Source organism: Galeopterus variegatus, unplaced genomic scaffold (assembly GCF_000696425.1).
Source record: "Galeopterus variegatus unplaced genomic scaffold, G_variegatus-3.0.2 Scaffold2435, whole genome shotgun sequence".
Lineage (NCBI taxonomy): Eukaryota > Metazoa > Chordata > Mammalia > Dermoptera > Cynocephalidae > Galeopterus > Galeopterus variegatus.
The window spans coordinates 228,716-249,422 of record NW_007728546.1 but is presented as its reverse complement, the minus strand read 5'-3'; the positions used below and the strand labels follow the sequence as shown (position 1 = coordinate 249,422).

General features: G+C 54.9%; 1 protein-coding gene across 1 annotated transcript in view; it reads right to left on the bottom strand.

Moving 5' to 3' along the window:
* KCNQ4 (potassium voltage-gated channel, KQT-like subfamily, member 4) overlaps nt 1-20,707 on the bottom strand; it is a gene marked incomplete at its 5' end in the record, with an annotated part of 50,721 nt that overhangs the window by 12,591 nt on the left and 17,423 nt on the right. Inside the window, 8 exons of the mRNA XM_008581694.1 lie at nt 3,330-3,491; nt 5,188-5,276; nt 6,503-6,598; nt 6,776-6,886; nt 7,296-7,421; nt 8,077-8,252; nt 8,470-8,596; nt 9,288-9,378. Coding sequence (XP_008579916.1) covers nt 3,330-3,491; nt 5,188-5,276; nt 6,503-6,598; nt 6,776-6,886; nt 7,296-7,421; nt 8,077-8,252; nt 8,470-8,596; nt 9,288-9,378 — 978 coding nt within the window. The remainder of the gene's footprint in view (nt 1-3,329; nt 3,492-5,187; nt 5,277-6,502; nt 6,599-6,775; nt 6,887-7,295; nt 7,422-8,076; nt 8,253-8,469; nt 8,597-9,287; nt 9,379-20,707) is intronic.

Sequence of the window (20,707 nt, the reverse complement as noted above, 5' to 3'; positions counted from 1 at the left end):
CGCATCTTGGCAGAAGCATGTGCATGTAGCCAGGAGCTCTGTCACTTGTCTCCCACCTCTGGGCCCCCCGCCCTGCAAGGCTCAGAGGCACTGTTAGGAAACCCAGGCTGCCAGGCAGTGCCAACAGGATGAAGTTCATACTGGGCTCTTGGGTGTTTCATGACCCAGCTCTGCCCCCAACCTCAGTTCTAATGTCCCACTCTTAGATCTGGCCAAACGCTGGGCTTTCTCTCACCTCCTTGCCTGGGCCTGTGCTGCTTCGTCAGACTGGAATGCCCTCCCTGACCCTCTCCTTTAAGGGCTTCCTCTGGGTTAAGTGACTGACCCAGGCTGCACAGCCCTCCGCTTCCTCCTTTTGTTGCACTTACCATACCGAACTGCAATTACTCTTTGCAGCTCTCCAGGGACCATGTTTTATTCATCACTGTGTCCCTAGTGCACAGAGCAGGGCCTGGCACAGGGCAGGTACCAAGGAATGCAGCTAAAAGAGCTTGGGCTGTGGAGTGAGCAAAGGAGGTACCACTCCCAGCTCCTTCAGCCATCTGCTAGGTGCCTAGGTGGGCAGTGGGGAGACAGGAAGCTAAACTCAAGACCTAGCAAAAGTCAGAGTGGGAAGAACCCTCAGAGAGCCTCTAGTTCAATCTGCCCATTCCACAGACGGGAAACTGAGGTCCAAAGAAGGGAAGCCATTTGGTCAAGGTCACACAGGGGGTCAGTGGCAGAGCCAGCACGCATCCCCAAGGCTTCTGCAAGTGTCCCTTCTGGCACACCAGGCCCATGCCCCAGACCTGGCAGAGGCATCCCCAGAGAGGCGAGGGCTCTTCAGGCCCCAAGGCAGACGGCAGGCGGCAAGCACATGCACCTTGTTCATGGTCCACCCTGTCCCCTCCTCCAGCCCCCAAACTGGGTGGGGCAAGGAGTAGTGGGGACAGGAGGAGCAGGCGAGGGGGTACCTCGGTCTCCAGCTGGCGTGGATCCGAAAGAAACTCCGTTTATTACTAAACATCTGGCTGGAAAGTTGAGAACAAGACACGAACAGAGGTTAGTGGGAAAGGGCAGTGGGCAGAGTATGGGGAGCTGCCGGGATGGGGCCGGCCTCCTGGGTCTGGTGGGAGAGAAGGACCCCCACCCAAGTCATCCTCCAGCCCCATCCCCAGAATGCAGAGGTTCTTAAGCCTTGCATAAGGATCTCTTGGGGAGCATGTTAAATATGCAGAATTCTGTGCCTCTCCTCCAGAGAGTCTGATTCTGTGGACTTGGGGAGGGGTCCAGTATCTGCATTTTGAACAAACACCCCATGGGATGCTGATGCAGGAGGTCAGGAGACTGTGCTTGGAGAAACTCACTGAAAACCTTAACGAGGGGAGATACTGGCCTTGCAATTCCATCCCCCAGGAAGTCCTGCTCCTTCGGCTCTATTTCCTGGGAACATGCTCAGCCTGCGACCATCCCCAAGTTCCACTAGGGGTGTGGCCGCCAAGTGTGTGTATGTGCATACATATTTGGTGGGGGGGATGGGTGTCCTGGCTGAAGTACCTACCCCATATGGCCCAGACAGCCAAGATATGGCCATTTGGTCTGAGCCTAGTAACTGATCTAGAAATCATAGCTCAGCCCCTTGGGGTCCCTGGGAAGACGGGATACTCCACCACCATCACCATGAGCAGACACTCCAGGGCAGATAGATACAAGGCTAGGAGTTAGTGACAGCCAAAACCTTAGCAGTAATCTGTCCTGGGTGTTGTGGGGTTCAGGGACCCAGAGAAGCTGTGGGGGTTAGTACAGGTGCTAGGCTCTGGGCTAACCTCCATTTCCAGTGCCTCCCTATGCAGACAAGGTGAGACCAGAATGAACTGGAAGCTACAGACAGCCCTGGCTCAGGCCCTGGTCAGGGCTGCTGGAATGCCAAAACCTTTGAGTTTCTGCCCATAAACCATGGCCTGGTGGGGATGGGGATAACAAGGAAGGGCCTTCAGACAGTGATAGAGCATCCAGGTGGGCCACACCATGGACTTCTCTTCCAGGGAGCTCCCAGCCTGGCCTGGCCAGCATGCTTCCCATCCCCCCCAGCCCCAGGCCTGGAGTGGCTCCCCCCTCCCCCACTTCCTGTTCAGTCCCTGGCCCAGAAGTGGCCTCACTGAGAAAAGGGAAAGGATGCAGCTCCCTGCATCCTCTGCACCAAAACTCCCCACCCCCAGTTCCCCAGGCCTTTTCAGCAGAGAAACTCAGAGAACCCACAGCCCTGATCAGCCTGAACATTGCTGATTTTCTGCCAGGACACAGAGGTTCAGAGTGACTTGATGACTTTCTCAAGGACACACAGCATCAGGTGGCAGAGGCAAGCTCCCACCATACCTCCTCCTCATCACTGAGTGGCTCCCTCTTCTCCCATTCCTTGTCCTGGGCCTGGGGCTCAAAGCCCAGATGTCCACCTGGCTGGTTCAGGGATGATGTGTGAAGATGAGACAAAACAGAGAGATGGGTAAAGGGCAGGGGAGGAATGAGGGGGATTGAACCCTTGACCTCAAAGCTAAACCTCTACAAGGACAACCATTTCCCATGCTGCGAGGTGATGAGCTTCCCCTATCCAGATGTGCCTGAAATTTGTCTGTTTATGAACGTTCATGTGGGCGTAAGCATCGTTCTTGCTTTGTTCTCCTTTCAAGATGCTAAAGCCCCAGGAGTTAGGTCAAGAGGGAAGAGACTGCTGGGAACAGCCAAGTGTACCTCAGTAAGGAAGAAGAGACAATCCCAGGGGACTCCCTGGGATTAGCAAAGCTGTGGATGCGGGTGACACAAGACAAGAGCATTAGTCATTGGTTGAGTTTCCGTAGGTCCTACAGCAGTCTTAGTCACAGAGCTCTCTTTCCAGCTGCCACCTCATTCTTGACACGAGATCAGGGTCAAGCCCCTTCTAGATCCACGTGCCGGGGGAGGAAGTTCCCTGCCCTCACACCCCAGAATGATGCCCACGATTACCTGAGCCGTAAGCACCTGTGGCCAGCGGCCTCCTCCTCTCTCCAGCTTCCCGGGAGGGATGAGGGGTTCAGGGGTGGAAGAGTGAGAGGGACGTGGAAACAGAGAGAGAAAGGACAACGGCATGAATGGAGGAGGTGATGGAAGGTGATTCCAGCCTGGCTGTCCAAGAGGCCCTCAGTCAGTACCTGTCTGGCCATCCGATGACAACCACCCAGGCCTCATCATGAGGCCTGAGTCCCCAGAACAGGCCCAGATACCCACGTAGTGGCTGGAGGCAGGTCTGAGAGAGGATGAGACAGAGAATGAAAGAGGAGAAGCAACAGGAGGTGGCGGCCCCAGGGGGCCCCTACCTTTCCCCAGGGCAGAAGGAGGCGCTGCCTGGCCGGTGGCAGGTGGCAACGGGCGGGTAACGGGAGGGCGCTCCATCAGGGACCGGCGCCCGCCGCACCTCCAGGGGCCGTAGGCCCCCGTTGCGGGCCCGTTGCACATGCTCAAACAAGAGGGCCAGTTCTCTGCAGGAGAGGGCGCCATCAGCGGCAGGCGGGGCCCTGGCACCACCCCCTCACTCAGTGGGCACTGAGCTTCTAGCACCTCTAGAAGTGCTCCCAGACTCCCCAGGCCAGAACAGGCGGGGTGGGGTTGGGGAGAGACTGGCCTTCCTTCCTCCCTTTCTACACTCAGTTCCTGGGAAATCAGCGGGGATACCAGGGATGGTTGTACAGGCTGGGCACAACTCAAGGGCACCCTCACAAGGTGGCAGTGGGCACTCAAATCCAGCTTACTCTCTGCTCATCAAGCTGACTGCCTGGACGTGGAGCTGTGCCTAGCCGGAGGCCAGCGGCAGCCCTGAAATCCTTACCCTCCAGATCTGACTAAATTTTAGGAGACTGAGGCGAGGAGGGAGATTTGATATGGTGGCTAGCCCAGCTTCCTTCCCCTGTGGCCTTCACTCCTGCCACTGGGTTCTTAGAGACTGGATTTGGGGCTGTAGCTTCTTCCTAATTCTCTGGGCCATTTCCTATTGCCATAAGCCAAGGAGGATATCTCCCCTCTCCCCTGCCTGCCTTCCCACTGTATGGATGAGAAAACAGGTCCAGGGAGCAGAAGGCCCAGTGGACCCAGAATTGCCACACTAGGCTCTGTCCCTCTTGCCAGAGGACCCAGACTACCCCCAACTCTGAATCTTCCCTCCCCCTGACACATCATATTTCTAACAAACCAGTCCCTGTCCCACTCCCTGGCCTTGACTCCTTAGGGCTACTCCTGGAAAAGGAGGCTCCTTCTAATCTAGCCACCAGCCCTGTCTCTGAGGTGGGAACTTGCCTCTGCCAGGTGGAGATGGGGGGGCCTGTGTGATGCTGGGAGCCCCCCTTCCCAGCCCCTCCTCTCCTGCTCTTCTCCTGGGAAGCCCCTGGGACTGGGAAGGAATGGGGAGAGGGGAACAGGTGCAGGGGCAAGTGGGATCACGCAACAGCTGCTCTTGGAGAACTAATGAGGCAAAAAAGGCCCCTGCAGAAGCGCTGAGCACAGCAGCCTGGCCCAGCCGCATGCGCAATGCTGCCTGCCCGCAGGACTGAGCCGGAATCCATGGTCTTCGTTCCTGTCCGAGGGCCTGGCCAGGCACCTGGCCACATGCACCTGGGTGATGCTATTAATAATCCTGTACGGAGCTACCCCTGTGCAGTTTTAGCCCGGCCTGGGCCAGTGGGGCAGACCCACTCTGGCACAGTAAAGTGGGTGCATATTCACGCATGGAGGTGCTGGGTGGGCCCTTGCACCCAAGTCTGGCACACTTGGGCCTGCCATCCCACACTTTCTCTACCAGCTGCAATATGCCTGGCTGGTAAGTGCTAACACTGTCTCCCACCCAAGACTGAGGAGAGACAGAGCTCTCTGTGCCACTGTCCTGAGTGGCATCACCTATGGGTGAGCATGTGAACTGCCAGTATCCCAGCGGTTGGGGCTCAGCCAGCAGGGCAGGGCTTCACCAATGTCCATGTCCAGTGCCCACCCCTTCCCTGGACACAGCAGAACAGGAGAAAGGACACTCCAGGCTCTGAGTTAAGCAGGACCTGCAGAGCCAGCCCAAAATGGTCCCTTGGGAGTCATCACTGCCTCCCCACTCTCCATGGCTTAGTCCCAGCTACTTGTCACCAGAGGCATTACTGCCAGTCCCCCACCCCCAACCCCCACCCCATTAGGACCTACCTGAAGGATGGGAGAATACTGTCATAGTAGTACCAGGTGGCTGTCAGGTAGGCTCGGCTTGTATCGGTGGAGTATAGGCGCCATGCAGCCTGGGTGATATGGGGGACGTGGGGAAATGGGGCATTGGTGATGCCTCTTAGCTTCCTACCAGCCCTCTTCCCTGAAGAAACCCAGTCCTTGGGCCAGCAAGGAGACATGGAAGCTGCTAGGCAGGACAAGGCAGAAACAGGCCCTGGGCACCCCCCCATTTCTTTGGATGTCTTATCCTTAAGGGGCTGCCACCACCGACCTCACCAGCCAGGCACCTCCTAAGATGAGAATATTTTTACTTCCTGCTTGCCTAGACCCCTGGCATGGGCTAGGAAGCAGCTGCCAGAGGTGTTTCATTAATTATGGGCACCACAATACCAGCTGTCTCTCGCATGGACAGTGCCAGCCGCCTGCCCTTACAATGCCCCTCAGAAGGCCAGCTCCCAGGTGACAGTGGCCATTGTGCCCCAAGGGATACTAAGAAGAAAAGGCTGGGCTGGTGGCTGGAGATAGCAGGGAAAGGGAGAGGGGTTCCACCCTGGGGAAGAGAGATAAGGAGGGGTTGAGTCAGGCTTGGGTTTGGGGGTCAGAGGGTAGCATGCTGGGGAGCAGGCAGAGGTGGGCTGTGCCAGTATTTCCTGATCCATTTCGTACAGGGGCTCTTGCACATTCCTGACTGGAGAGATGCCAAGGCCTAGTCACAGAGTCACAAAAAAGTCAGAGCCTTGGCCTCAGCCCACACCAAGTCAGAACACCCAATTATCACACCGAGGGAAACTGAGACCACATGCTCCTGGCTTTCCACCTACGCCTCTGGCTGCTCCTTCTCTGTCTCCTTGCCTGGCTCAGCTTTGCCCACCCAGCCACTAAATGTTGGGGTTCCTAAAATCCCAGTTCTGACCACCTTCCCTTCATTTGTGTGAGTGTTAACCAATGAAGTAAGGTGCTGGGAGTGGAGCAGGCTTACCAACAGCTGCACAGCTGACGGGTGGCAGAACTGGGTCTACCCTGGCAGGGCCTGTGTCCAGGCCATGTAGAGTGGGGCTGGAGTTGAGCAGTGGGGTAGCTCTGGCTTGCCCTAAACCGGGTATTTGGTGCAGGGGAAAGTTTCTGACAATCTTGGTCAGCATCCAGCTCTGTCCATGACTTGGCATATGATCCCAGAAAAGTCACATCCCCTCTCTGAGCTTCATAGTTGTGAAGCTGGAACACCTGTGCCAGCATGAAGGGTGGACACACTACAGTCACACCACCCTGCTCCACAGGGCTTCCTGGCATATCGTACCTGTATGAGGTTGGCCGCTGGCATCCTCCGCTTCTCAAAGTGCTTCTGCCGGTGCTGCTCCTGGACCTTCAGGGCAAAGCCAGAGCCTAGGATGCCCTAGGGGGATGGAACATGGTTGGAGAAATGTGGTGGTGGTGGGGACAACAAGAAACTGCAAAAGCGTCCCCCTCCCTGCTCTTATGAGGTGCCCCAGGCTGCCAGGCAAATTTGTGACAGTGGCTGAGCAGGTCCCGTCCCCAGCCTCCCCCACCAACCCAGCAGTGGGGAACTCACGGCAGGCAGGGCAAAGAAGGAGATGCCCAGTAAGGCGAAGCCAGCAGCCAGGACCCTGCCCAGCCAGGTGTGCGGCGTCTTGTCACCATAGCCGATGGTCGTCAGTGTAATCTAGGGATACAAATGGGTTACCCGCAGGACTGGTCATGGAGACCACCCAGGAGAACTTGTTGGGGCACAGTTAGGTGGGAGCCTTATCATGAGGGAAGGTCACCTACGGGGGTTGGTCATAGGGACTTGTCCCAGGACCTGATTAGGGGCACAGATGGAGCCCACCCCCTCCAGTGCTGATCAGGGGAAAGGGGACAGGTCACAAGGATGTGATATGGGGGGCTAGGTTTGGGCACAAGTTGTCTGCTAGAACAGGTTGGGGGGCTAGCAAAGAGGGTCCCAGGACAATCTCAAGAGGATAGGGACAGGCCTGCTCAACCCTGAGTCAGTGGTCACAATGGGCAGACCTCAGGAAGTTCCCGGGGAGGGTCCCAGGGAGAAGGGTGGCCCTGTACAGACCCTCACGCACCGTCCCCCACCAGAGCGAGTCGGCGTAGGAGGAGAAGTCAGAGTTGGCGTCCTTCTCGGCCAGATAGACCAGGAAGGAGGCAAAGATCAGCACCAGGAACCCGATGTACCAGGCGGTGATCAGCTCCTGTGGGGGCAGGCGGAGAGCGTGAGGAAGTGAGGAACGCTGTGCCTACCTGAGAAAGGTAGCAGGCTCCCAGAATGGCCAATGGGCAGGAAGGGGACAAAAGTACCCCACCTCTCGGAGTTGCCTGGCGGTGGCTCTGCTCACTTTTCTTTCTCAGCTCCTCCCTTCAAGGAGACCCTGACTGCCTTCATGAAACCGCCAGCAAGCCCGGGCCTGCCCTTGACCCTCCAGGTTCCAGGCTGGGACCTCCACCCCGAGGCCCACCTTGCCCCAACCCACAAGCCCCACTTTCAGGCTTTGATCCAGGCCCTACATCTAGCCCTGCCCACCCCACCCTCTGGCCCCACCCCAGCTCTCCACTTTGCTGTGCGACTAGTCCTTGCAAACCCAGAAGCTTCCAGGTGAAACCCTCAAGACCTACCTCCCAGGCCCCACCTCCTGTTCTGGTGCTGACTCCTAGATCCTGCCCCTGCCCAGCTGCGGCCCCCGCTTGCCCGCCCTTAGCCTCCCCGTCCTGTTCTGGTCCTTATTCCCCAGGCCCCGCCCCTTCCAGTCTCCCCTACCACCCCTCACCCCCAGCCGCCCACCCCCTGGCTCAGCTCCGGCGCCTGCCCCAGACCCGCCGGCCCGCCGGCCTCACCTTGCTGGGCCTCACCTTGCTGTGCGCGTAGACCACCGAGCCCAGCAGCTTCCAGGTGCCGCCGCGGCGGTCCATGCGCACCATGCGCAGGATCTGCAGGAAGCGCATGCTGCGCAACGCAGACGTGGCAAAGATGTTGCCCTGTGTGCCCGCGGCGATGACCGCCACCGAGGCCACGAACACGATGAAGTCTGCAGGGGCGGGCGTGGCGACGTCATGGCCAGAGCTGGGGAGCCGGCCCACCCCACGTCAGCACCCAGGGTGGGGGCTCCTGTGGCCGTGGGGGGTAGGGAGATTGGGGGGGGGGTTCGCTGAGTCTGTGTCAGTAGCCAGGGTCAGGGATGGGGTCGAGGTGTCAGCCCTGGGACTTGGGGTCAAGGGTCAGGCACGGGGGGGGGCCCTTATTACCGATGACACAGAAGGGTTTTCTGGCAAAGCGGAAGCGGCCCTGCCATCCTCGGTAGCGACAGCAGCATCCAGCGGACCAGACGCGGATGATGTACTCCAGGCCAAACACCACGATCATCACGAATTCCTGGGGGACCAGAGGCCCGAAGTCTGGTCCCCACTCTCTAGAACCGGACCCAGGTCACAATGCCCACCCAGCCCAGAGTCCCTGAGTTACAGGGACCAGGACCTCCTCGGACCCCTCTCCTGGAGGTGCTATCACCTGGAAGGCCTTGAGGAGGATTCCAGAAGGCAGGTGGCCCCTTCCCTGTCCTCCAAGGAGACTAAAAGCCCAAGTCTGTCTTCCCCTTCCTGCCCCCATGAGCGGGCAGGATTTTTCTGCTCCTCATCCTGCCCTCTCCTCCCCAGCCATCCCAGAACCCCTAACTCTGACTGGGTGACATAAGGGGTGGCTGTCTGTCAGCCATTCCCCTCCTAGGGGCTTCGGTTTGGTGGGTTTTGTTTAGGCAAAATAAAACAAAAATAAAACCCACCATGCCAGGGGGTGGAGTTAGCAGTTTTTGTCCTGAGAAGGGGTGGAGCACATTCACCTTTTCTATTCTGGGCCCATCAGAAGTCCTCACATAAAGGCAGGAGGTCCCCAACACTTGCGATAAAGTGGGGGATGATGACCACAGAGATAGCCACCATCTCAGGGAACACAGTGCAGCAAGCTGCCTTCTGAGCCATGGTATGAGAAGCCTCTCTCCACCTTCAGTCCTCAGCCCAGAGGTGCTGCCACGCACAGCCTCCCTCAGCCCTGGACTCCTGGCACTCACCAAGATGAGGAGACACTCATTGGCAATTTCCTGGTGCTCCTGGATAGTGGACAGCACAGACAGCACCAGGCAGCTGAAGACCAGCAGGAATCTGCAATTGCAGCATGAGGGAGAGGGTTAGATTGCTGGAAGGACTGGACAGCCAAGGAGCCTCAGGCAGGGGGCTGTAGAGTCAGAGGAGGAAGGAAGCATTATTTGGGAAGAATTCTTTGGAAAGCAGAATCAGAATCAGAGTTCCCTGGAGTTATGGCTCCAAGCTGGGCCCAAAAGGCAGCAACCCCTAAGCTCCAGGACACCTCACAACCCTCTCACTTGCCCCTCGAGGCAGGCTGTGGCTCAGAGAGGTGGCCACTCTGCTGTGAGTGGCAGGTCCGTCTGGGCTAGCAGTGGGAACAGAGTAACTCAGGGTTCCTCCAGGCTCAGCGACCTGCAAGTGGTGGCCTCTGCCCTTGGCTCAGTTTCAGTGTGTCTTGAGAGAAGTGCCCCAGAGGTCAGCCAGGGACTCAGAGAAGGTTAGTGGCTGAGGGGAGACCCCTTCCCTGTGCACTCCAAAGTGGCAGGAGCATGGCCTCCTCTGCAGAATGGGGACAATTGCTCCTGCCTTCGTGGGCTCTTATGGATTTAAATAGTGGGACAGCTGGGTAGGACAGGTAGGGAGGGAAGGAGGCAAGGAAAGAGGGTGTAGGGAGGGGAGTCAGGCAACGTGGAGCTGGGTCGCCGGCTATGAACTCCCCAGACTAAATGTTTAGAAACAGAAGGAACTTTCAGAAACATAGGGAAACAACCCTTATCCCCAATTGCACAAGCAAGGCAACCGAGGACCAGAGAGGGAAAGGGATTCACCCAAGATCACCCAGCATGTCCAGGACCCGAGATCACCCAGCATGTCCAGAACAGAGCTGAAGTTAGATCCAGGGTTCCAAACTTCCCCTGAAGGCTGAGTCAGCAAAGACACAAGGCATGCGATGGGGAGAGCACCAGCTCCTGGAGTTCAGTAATTACCCGCAGAAAACGCAGCAGCCACATCCACCTTGGATAGGAACTGCAGCTGGCACAGGGTTTGGGACTGAAAGGGCCCTCCCTGAGGTCATCTCGCCCAGTCCTGTCCTCTGGGAGAGGCTACAGCCAAACCTTTATGGCCTTCACTCCGGCCCTCAACAGAAATCCTCCAGTCCCATTTGTCAGCCAATCTGACATAGCAGTGAGCTACGCTGGGGGCTTCCTACTGGGTATTTCAAGAAATTTTGTCCTCAACACTTACCTTGTCATGTCAATAATTACACACCTATAAAATCCACTTCATAATAGGTTAAGTGAAAAAGCAGATTATGAAACCTTGAGGACAATGTGATTCCAATTTTCAAAATGTAGAGGTTTTTTTCTACATGTACCAAGAGTCAGCAACGCTTATCTCTGGTTGGCAATATTAAGTGATTTCGCTTTTGTTTTGCTTTTTGCTTGTCTGTATTTCCTAACATTTTTTTAGAATAAACATGGGTTACTTGGTTAATAACAAATTGATATGTTTTAAAATGCAAATTTAAATTTCCTTAAAAATACAAACCAGAAAAAAAAAAAACACTTTTCATCTTGTCCCCACGCCCTCACTACCATCGCCTTTGCCATTTAGCAGGCGTGAGGGCGAGGCAGCCTCTCCTGGGAGTCAGCTCAGATGTCCAGCTGCTACTCACCATCTCTTCTTGGATGTCTGGTGGCCTCGCAAGCTGAACATGTTCAAAGACAAACTCAATTCACCCTCAAATCTTCCTCCCCTCTAGTCTACCCATCTCAGTAATGGCACCACTGTTTACCCAGGGACTCAGGCCAAATATCTGAGTTATCCCTGATTCTTCTTTTCCCCTCACCCTCCACATCCTGTTCTCTAGCAAATTCTGTTGGCCCCACCTTCAGGATATATTCCTGGACAAATCATGTCTCACTGTTGTGACCAAGCCACCACCCTCTGGCCCCTAACCAATCTCCCTGCTTCCACGCTTGCCTTAAATGCGACCCACTCTCTTCAAAGCAGCCAGAAACCATCCCTCTCCACAAAACTCTCCACCAACTTTCCATCACCCTTGGAGAGCAAAAGCCAAACTCTTCAGCATGTCCAGCAAGGCCCTGGGAGATCTGGATACCACCCCTCAAGCCCTTGAACTTGATCTTCTCCACTCCTGACCCTCACTCACTATGCTCCAGCCATTCTGGCCTGTTTGCCATTCCTGGAACACGCCCAGCATATTTCCACCTCCAGGCTTTGCACTTGCTTTGCTGTTTCCTCTGTGTATTGCTCCCTTACTCATCCAGGACTCTGTTCAAATGTCACCTCCTTGGAGAGGCCTTCTCCGGCCAATCCCTCTCTAAAATAGTGGCTTCATCCCCACTCATTCTCTCCTAACCCTGATTGTTTGATTGATTGATTTTATAGCTCTGTTAAAGACTGACTAAATGGATGGCAGGAATTCACATTAAATGAACATCAAAACATGTCACCAAACCAAAGCCCCCCGTTTGTGCCCCAAACTGAGGAGGCTCCCAAAGCTCTATATACATCCATCCCAGACTGTCAGGCTCCCCAGCATCTTTCCTAAGAAGGCACACCTCTGACCAACTCCATTTGACAGCTGCTTTTTAAAAATCCCCTAAACTTCACCTCCCCCAGCTTTAATCAACTAGCTGGGAGTTCCTTTACCCTAGATGCTCAAAACCTTTGAAGGGATATACTTGGTCTGATAGAGAACATCGTGTGTTCCAGGCACCTGAGTATTACCCCATCTTCCAGAAGAGGAAATGGGGTCCAAGGAGGGACTGCCTTGCTCAAGATCACACAGTGAATCAGTGACAGAGCTGGGGTAAGAGCCCCAGCTCAGGTTGCCCCCCCCTCCAACTGCCTTGGCCTTGCTGAGGGGTCCCCACACAAAAACTCTTGGGACAGCAGAAGGGAGAGCAATGTCTGGAGTTTAGGGAAGAGGAGACAGAGTGAAGGAGCCCCTGAGCTGGAGTCTGGTTGTGTGTGCCAGAACCAGTGTGTGGCTTCATTCACACAACAAATAAGGACTGTCTAAGGATCGTCTCTGGCGCCCTCTGGGGCCTCAGTTTCTGCATCTATACAAGTAACAATGGTACATAGGAGCTTGCTGGCCTGGGCCCTCTATAATCTCCTCAGCAGAGGCCAGACTGGCAGCCACTTTCTGGATCATCTTTGCTCATCGTGTCTGCTGCAATTTGGGGCCCATGTTCTCCCTTACCTAGCCCAGGAAGCAGGGCTGGAATGGGTGGGTGCTGCCTGGCTGGCTCTTCCTGGCTGGGGCTTATCATAAAGCTTGTCACAACCTTTCCTCTCCATATCCTCCCTTCATCCCATTACCATTAAGTGACTATCCCACTCATTTAGGAGGGCAGCAAGATGATTAGGGATGAAAAGGTCAATGGTTCGCTTAGACACATGGTTCTCAAACTATAGTGGGTGTCAGAATCATCTGGAGAGCTTGTTAAAATATTCTATTCCTAGAGTGTCTGATTCAGTAAGTATAAGGTGGAGCCTGAGAATGTGCATTTCTACACAGTCCCCTGGTGATGCTAATGCTGCTGTTCTGGGGACTGTACTTTGAGAATCACTGGCTTAGCTGATGGGAGTGGTTGTGGCTGGCTCAATTACATGTATTAGCCAACTCAGGGCTTCTTAAACACTTGCAGTCATTGCCTTTTTCCCTTCTACACCTCCTCAAATCACTACCAGAAGCAGCCACAGGGCAAAGGGAAGGGGAAAGCCCTGCTGGGGAGGTGGGTCTCATGCCAACATTGGCTTCACCCCAGATTCGCTGTGTGACCCTAAGTAAGAACCATAACTGCTCCTGCTGGCTGAGGATTTCCTATGGGCCAGGTGCTGTGCCAAGGCCTCTACATGCATGTTCTTAATCACTTCTCACAACAACCCCAGGGACCAGTACATAATCACCCAAGGCTTACAAATAAGGAAATGGAGGCTCAGAGGGGCACACTATGATGGCTGCACAGCTCCGAATATAATAAAAACCACTGAATTATATGCTTTAAAAGGTGGGATTTTTACGGTCTGTGAGTTATATCTCAATAAAGTTATTTAAAGAGGGGGAAAAAAAGAAAAGAAGGTATTAATTTGTCCAAAGTCATAAGGTCAGGAGATGAACCCAAGACCACCTGGACCACCAGGCCATACTACCTCTCTGGGCCTCAATTTACCTGTCTGCAACACAATGGTGGGAGACAACTCAATGACGATTAAGGTCTCCCATCAACCTTGTGACTCTCCTGTGGTGGGGTGGAAGGGAGAGGGCCGGCCATCAGCTCAGTTCCACATTCTCTAGGGATGTCCCTGGAAGGCCCAATGCTGAGGCTGGAGTGATGGGGATATGATGGGGGAATCTCACAGCAGAAAAGAAGTTGTCACCTAACCTCTCTGACCCACATTCACTTCAGAAACATTACTTATCATCTACACTCAGCCAGGTTTATTGTGAAGCCAAAAATGAATAATCCAGGTCCCAAGAAATTCACAATTGTAACACAGGGGTGACATGATGGACAAGGGGATGACAGTGTTCATAAGGGATTAGGGGGAGGGATCAGTGAAGACTTCTTGGAGGAGGTGACTAGGCAGGGGTGGGGGTGCCTCAGGCAGAGGAAGCAGAATGTGCGAGCAACGGAGATGCCCAGGCAGCCAGTAGTTCTGGATGGTGGGGACCTAAAGCAAAGGGGGCAGTGGAGAAACTAGAGAGGGCCAGGTCCTGAGCGGCACCCTTGGGCATTGCGAATGCTATCCTAAAGGCACAGGCAGCCACTGAAGAGTTTTAAGAGAGGGAATGACGGTGTGGAGCATGCATTAGAGCAGGTGAAACCGATCAGGCAAACCAAGTAGAAGGCTCCACAATAATTCAGATGAGTGATGATGGTGGCCTGGACTGGGTCCGTGGCAGCAGGAAATAGAGAGAAACAGGACTTGGTGGAAAGGGGCACAATGAGGAGAATGAGTCCTGTATTTCTGGTTTGGGTGCTGGACAGATGAAGGTGCCATGGGTGAACTCATGGGAGATGGGAGCCCCTGGCAGAGGAGCAAGTGTGGGTGATGAGTTCGATTTTGGACATACTGAGAGCACAAAGGCTGTGGGACACACTCAGCCGGTATAAAGAAAGAGACCTGGGTCAGAAATGCAGATTTGGGGGACATGGGGTAGAGGCAGTGACTGAGGTCATGGGAACAGCTGAGCCAGTCTAGAGAGCATGTGGCAAATTTAGAGGAGGACCCAATGGAGTCCCAGCGGTGCAGAGGAGGAGAGGCTCTCCACCCAGACTGGCGAAGAGCGGCCAGAGAGGTGGGAGGGAAACCAAAGAGAGAAGCGGCTCAGAGGCCAGGCGAAGACAGTGTTTCAAGGAGGGAGTGGACCACAGTGTCAAATGCTGCCAAGAGGTCGAGTGAGATAAGGCCTGAAAAATGACATTGGATTTGGGGACATGTTGGTTGCTGGGTCCCTTGGCAAGGGCAACGGGAGGGGAGGAGCAGAGCAGGCCCAGATGGAGTGAGAAAGGACAGGGGCGGTGAGGAAGTAGAGACAACTATTTAAAGACGTTTGACTGCAAAGAGGAGAGGCAGAGATCGGTAGCTGGTGAAAGATACGGGCACAGAGAGTCTTTTTTATTTTTTTTAAAGATGAGCGAGCCAGAGTGGAAGGAGCCAGGAGAGGAGAAGTTGAAGATGCGGGGGAGAGAGCAGGAGTGATCAATGGAAAGAAATCCCCAGGGAAGCTGGGAGGCTGGATCCAGCAGGGAAGGGCTGGTGCTGAGCAGGAAGGACCCCTCCAGCTCCCACAGAACAGGCAGGCGGGTGAGGGGGAGGAGGAGAGATGCAGGTGGGAGACAGGTTGGGGAGAGGAGGGGGCCGAGAGAGCTCCCACCCACCTGGGGCCTCTGGCACCTCTGTGCAGAGGAGGCAAGGCCCATCCCTGAGAGGTGGAGGGCAGGGTGGGGTGGGGGGCCCCCGGTGGGGTGGAGAAGGTTTGAAACAGCTGGTGCATAGACTGGGAGAGGGAGCTGACCAGGCTCTAGAGAGGGGTCCCATGGGAACACAGGACCATTATCCCCGACAGTGAGAATGAGTGTAAAGACCTGGACCATCACAGGTACTCAACACATGCATTTTTTTGGTTTTGTTTAGTTTTTTGTTTGGGGGGGATTTTTTAAAGTCTTGATTATTCAGTGAGGAAACAGCCTCCCCAAGGTCAAAGTAAGTGTAGATCCAGACCCTGCCCCTTGCTTCCTGCTGGACTCCTTCCTTCCCTCCCTGTCTCCAGTGTCCCTCCTCCCAGACAGCCCTGCCAATGTCTGGGGCCTGCCTGGCCACCAGCTGGCTCCCTGATTTCTGCATCTGGCCTGGGGACTGTGTGACTCCTTTCCTGCCCCCCAGACCAGTTCCCCAAAGGCACAGCTCTGTCTCCCCTCAGCTGGGGACCCTGGGGCCAGTCTGTCCCATTTGGCCAAAGTTCTGGGAGGGCAGAGGCCTTGACCCTCACCACCTTCCAGCAAAAGGAGGCTTCTTAAATCCCAAACCAGAGCTAACACTGAAGAAGGGCCTTCAGCTAGGCCATCAGGCTCTTCCTGACAAAGGGGTGCAGTGTGGCCTAGAGAGCCCCAGGCTTCTCTAGGGAGAGAGCGTGCTTATTTTCTCCTGCAGGGGACACAGCAGAGGGGCAGTAAGCCAGGCCTCAGAGTGAGGCTCTTTCCAAGAATCCTCAGGGGCTGGGAGGAGAAGTTTCCCCTGATCCAGCGATTCTAAATATGGCAAAGGGAGCAAGAGCACGTGACCCAGGGCCCCACACCAGGGCTGCCGCCACTGCCGCTTCTCAGAGCCAGAGGACTGTGCTGGTTCTCAGGGCTAGAAACGCGGTCTTGATGGAGCCTCAGTTTCCCTGTCTGCAACCTGAAGTTGGGGGATGACTCAATGATGGCTGAAGTCCCTTCAGCCTGTGACTCTCCTACAGTGGGGTGCGAAGAAGAGAGTTGGCCCTCAGCTCAGTTTTAGTTTCTCAGAGCATGTCCCTGGAGGGACGACAGCCACCAGCACATAGTATGAACCATTAAAAAATTGCCCCCTCTTGGAGGACCTATTAGAAAAAGGCATTCCCTCCAGCCTGACAAATTACAAAATCTTGTCCCCTCTCAAAGGACCTATTAGAAACAGACGTCCCCTTCTCCCGGCTGACCCACCCCTGAGCACAGGCAGATCTCGGTGCCACTCAAGCCCTCCCGGCCGAACCCCTTTGCAGTGCGCAGACAGTATCACGCTGTGTGGCAGCACTGCAGCCACTCCCTCTCTTGACTGTCGCTGGTTCATCTAGAGCTGAAGACTGACCCAAGAAGGGTCTACCCACAGGCTGGCTGAGCCAATGGGATTGTCTTTCTCCAGAATGGAACCAAGAACCAGAGAGGAAAGTTGGCAGAGGTGCAGAGAGAAGTGGCCATGAGACTGCACTAGCCCAGAATCTCATCCCCAATTCCCCATTCCCAGATGTGCTTCCTGCCAGGAAGCCTCTACAGAATACTTCTTTCCTTACCACAGGTGTCCTCCACCTCCACGTGCCAATTTTTCTTGAGCTAGTTAGAATGGTCTGTCCCTCTAGGATAAGGAAGGTGGTGTCTTCTGGACAAGGCATTTAGTAAGTGATAGACTCATCCTCTCCCCAACCCTCTGACTTGTTCTCTCCACTTCCTTCTGCTCTGCCAGCCACACCGCCCACTGCACTAGGTAAGTGCGCTGAGCGACATGTCAACATGGGCCAGGGGCACAACAAGCAGGAGGCAGGGGCCATCCTTTGCTGGAGGCTGGCCAGGCAGTGCGGAGGCCATCGAAATGCAGGGGAACTAAAGTAGAGTAAAGGCAGCCAGCATTTGAGAAACTTAAATAAGGGTTGTGGAAACCTTTCCTTGGTTCCACTGAGCAGCTCTGGGTGGATTCGGGTGGCTCAGTTTGACACGCTGTGCTTGGCATAAGATTTCATTTGAACAAAGAGCTTTGCTGCTTTTTTAAAAAGTGTGAAATCCACCAACTTGCGGGCTGAGGCCCAAATTCCTTAGCGTGGTTGCAAGGAAGGCACTACCCACCTGGCAACCTCACTCTTCACCACCTGGTGCCCAACCTGGCATTTGATACTCCATTATCACAGCTCTGTTATGCCACAACGACAAACAGGGCCTTTTTTCCCTCCCTGCCTTTACTCATGCCGTGTCTGTCCCTTTTCCAACCTGGCTGGGTTAGGTGGGAGCTCCCACCTCATGTTCCCCTAATCCCCCATCCCCATCTTTTTTTTTTTAGGCCTCTAAAGATAGCTAATCCCATCCCCATCCCTCCGCTCACCTCCAGTAGTGGCATTACCTCAATGTGTGAAAAGCTCTGAGTACCTGCCTCCTACAGACCGAGAGCTGTTTGAGGGTAGAGGGCCTGTCCTTCTCACCCTGGATGCCCCGTGCCTGAGCAGAACGGGTGCTGGGTAAAAGCATCCTGACAGAGGTAGCCCCCCTGCTGTGTGCCTGCTGGCCCCTCAGGGCTCCACACCTCAACCCTCTCTGCAGCCGGGGGGATAATGAGGGAGCCAGGGTGGGCAGTAACTCCTGGGAACCACACAGCCCAGAGCCACAGAGCGCTCACTCACTCACTCACCTGCTCATTCATTCGGTAGCTGTTTACCGAGCACTCACCAGGGGCCAGGCACAAAGACAACATCCCTGCCTTCGTGGAGATTATATTCTCGGGGTGGGGGTGGGTATGGCTAATAATAAACAAGTAAAGGTTTAAATTATCGCATGATGATGGAGAAAAATTAAGTGGGAAAGGGACAAAGAACACTGGTATGGGACTGGTGGACTGTTTTATAGAGGGTGGTCGGGAGAAGCAGCTTTGAGAAGGTGACATCTGAGTAAAGATGGAGGGAGGGAGCCATGTCAGCATCTGGAAGAAGAGGGTTCTGAGCAAGTAAAAGCAAGTGAAAAACACCTGAGCCAGAAGGGTGCCTGGTGTGTTCCAGAACCACCAGGAAAGGAGCAGTCCCAGGGCAGAGCGAGCAAGCAAGACAGTGAGAGGAGGTGGGGCAGAGAGACAGTGGAGGTGGAGCAGACCACCTACTGGCTGTCGTGGGGCTCTTGGCCTTTACTCCGAGTGCAATGGGGAGTAGCATGATCTGACTTATGTTTGCAAAAGGTCACACGAGCTGTTGAGTGGAGAACAGACTATGGTGGGGGGAGGGTAGGGAGGACAAAGCAATGACGTTTGCCCACTGCAAGTTGGGAAGCTAATGGTATAATCCTAGCAAGAGAGACAGTAAATTGTACAAGGGGAAGTGGAGGTGGCAAGATGTGATCTGATACTGGCTATATTTTGGCACTGAAACACCCCTTACAGATCAACCAATCTTCTCATTTATAGATAGGGAAACTGAGTCCCAGGGAGGGGCCTGGCCTACCTGTGATCATACAGTAGATCAGAGACAGAGCAGACCTGGCACCCAGATTTCCCCATTCCTAAGGTAATGTTCTTTTGATTTCTCCTCTTTCTGTAGAAGGACCCAGGCACCTGCCCCTCACTCCCACCTAAAAAATTCCCTCATTTCTGCAGCCAGGATGGGACCTGCTCCTGCCCTTCCTGCCATATGTGATAAGATGGCACTGGATTCAGGGAGAGCCAAGTTCCCCCGGTACTTGGCCTGGCAGGGGTCAGGGTCACCTCTAAGGAAGCTTCTGTCCTCTGAATCAGCAGAACCTGTGCAAAGCAGGGGAGGGGGAGGGAGAAGATTACAAAACAGGGGAAAGAGCTTAGTCCCTGCCACTTAGTTCTCAGTACCCCCACAGCAGAGAGAGCACCAAGAAGAGCTGACAGGGTAGAACAGGAGCTTTGGGGAGGGCAGGGCCCCCTGGGGAATATGGGTGCCAGGACTGAACCCAGCCTGGGAGTTCTGCAGACTCAGCCATTGAGGAACCCACCCAGTGGGAGGTTTAGGGGCATGATGGGTGATGGGTTTTCAATGCCTTTGCTACTAATAAGCAAAGCAGAATGCAAATTCACAGGCCCCTCCTGGAGCAATTGGTTACAGCCGCACTGACAGCCTTGCTCCTGGTGGGAACCCCAAATCCAGGACCAGCCAGTCTGAATCCAGTGGGCCCTGTGAGCTGGAAAAGGCTTGCTGTGTGACCTTGGGCCAGGAATTCAGCTTCTCTGGGCCTATTCCATTGCTAAGATGCAAGGGTCTTAAGCTGGAAGCTGGGAGGACACCCATAGGCCGCCCCGCTTGGCTTCCTCAGCCTGTAAAGGGAAAGGCAGCCTAGCCTGCAGTTCCAGCGTGATCCAGAGTCCTCTAAAAGGCAGGAGCCTGTGTGGTGGCTCTGAGAGACGTGTCAAGAGGGGTGGTGGGTGCAGCAGAGGGGGAAGCATAGGGACATGGACAGAGCTAGGAACCTGGGTCCAGGGGTTCTCTATCCTGACTCTGCCACCAGTCAGCTGAAGAGTTGGAAACTGTGTCTGAGTCTAGGTTTACTCCTCAGCAGGAGGAAGGTGTTGGGTGAGTGTCTCTGAGGGTCCTATTTTTCGCTGATCCATCTGGGACTGGTGATTTCAGCTTCCCGAATGTGAAGTGAGACCCAGGACAGCTCCTGAAGCCTGAAGTCCTCAGGGACTTCAATGTTCTGGAATTCCAAAAAGAGGGTCTTTTACATTTCATTTGCATGGAAAATCTAGAGGGATCTCCTTCTACTTCCCAAACTCCCCCACAATTGATATCCTCTCTTTCTGTCTCTCTCTCCCTCTTTTTGCGGCTGGCAGTACAGGGAACCGAACCCTTGACCTTGGTGTTACAGGCCATGCTCTAAACTCCCACAATTGAATAATGATATCAAGGAGAAGTCAGAGTAGACCAAAGCAGAACTTCCAATAACTCTTTAGCCACAGAAACAGTGCTAAAAATCAGGAGAAGGGGACAAATTTCATTTCTGGTCCTTATACCACTCCTCCTCTTCTGAGAAAGGCTCCATATGTATAACAGTTCAAAGAACAAATTTGAGCAAGTGAACTCTGCCTCCCTGGGACTCAGTTTCTTCATCCGTTTAAGGGGCCCATGATCCCGGGTCCAGCAGTCGGGAGGCGGGGGTCTGCCCTGGTTGGTCCCCGCGTGAAGGGGTTGCAGAAGGGCTTGGGTTCTTCTCGGGACACAGGAGGCTGACACCAGGCGGGGCTGCCGGGGAGAGGGAAGGGTTCCTGGTGGGGATCCTGGGGGACTCCTCCCCCGGCCCCTCCCTCTTGGGCTGAGGCTCTGCGGCCCCTCGCTTCTTGACCTCTGCGGGGAGTGCGGGGGCGTCTCGGCGTGGGAGAGGCACACTGGAAGGGGCGGGGCGGGGGCGGGGCG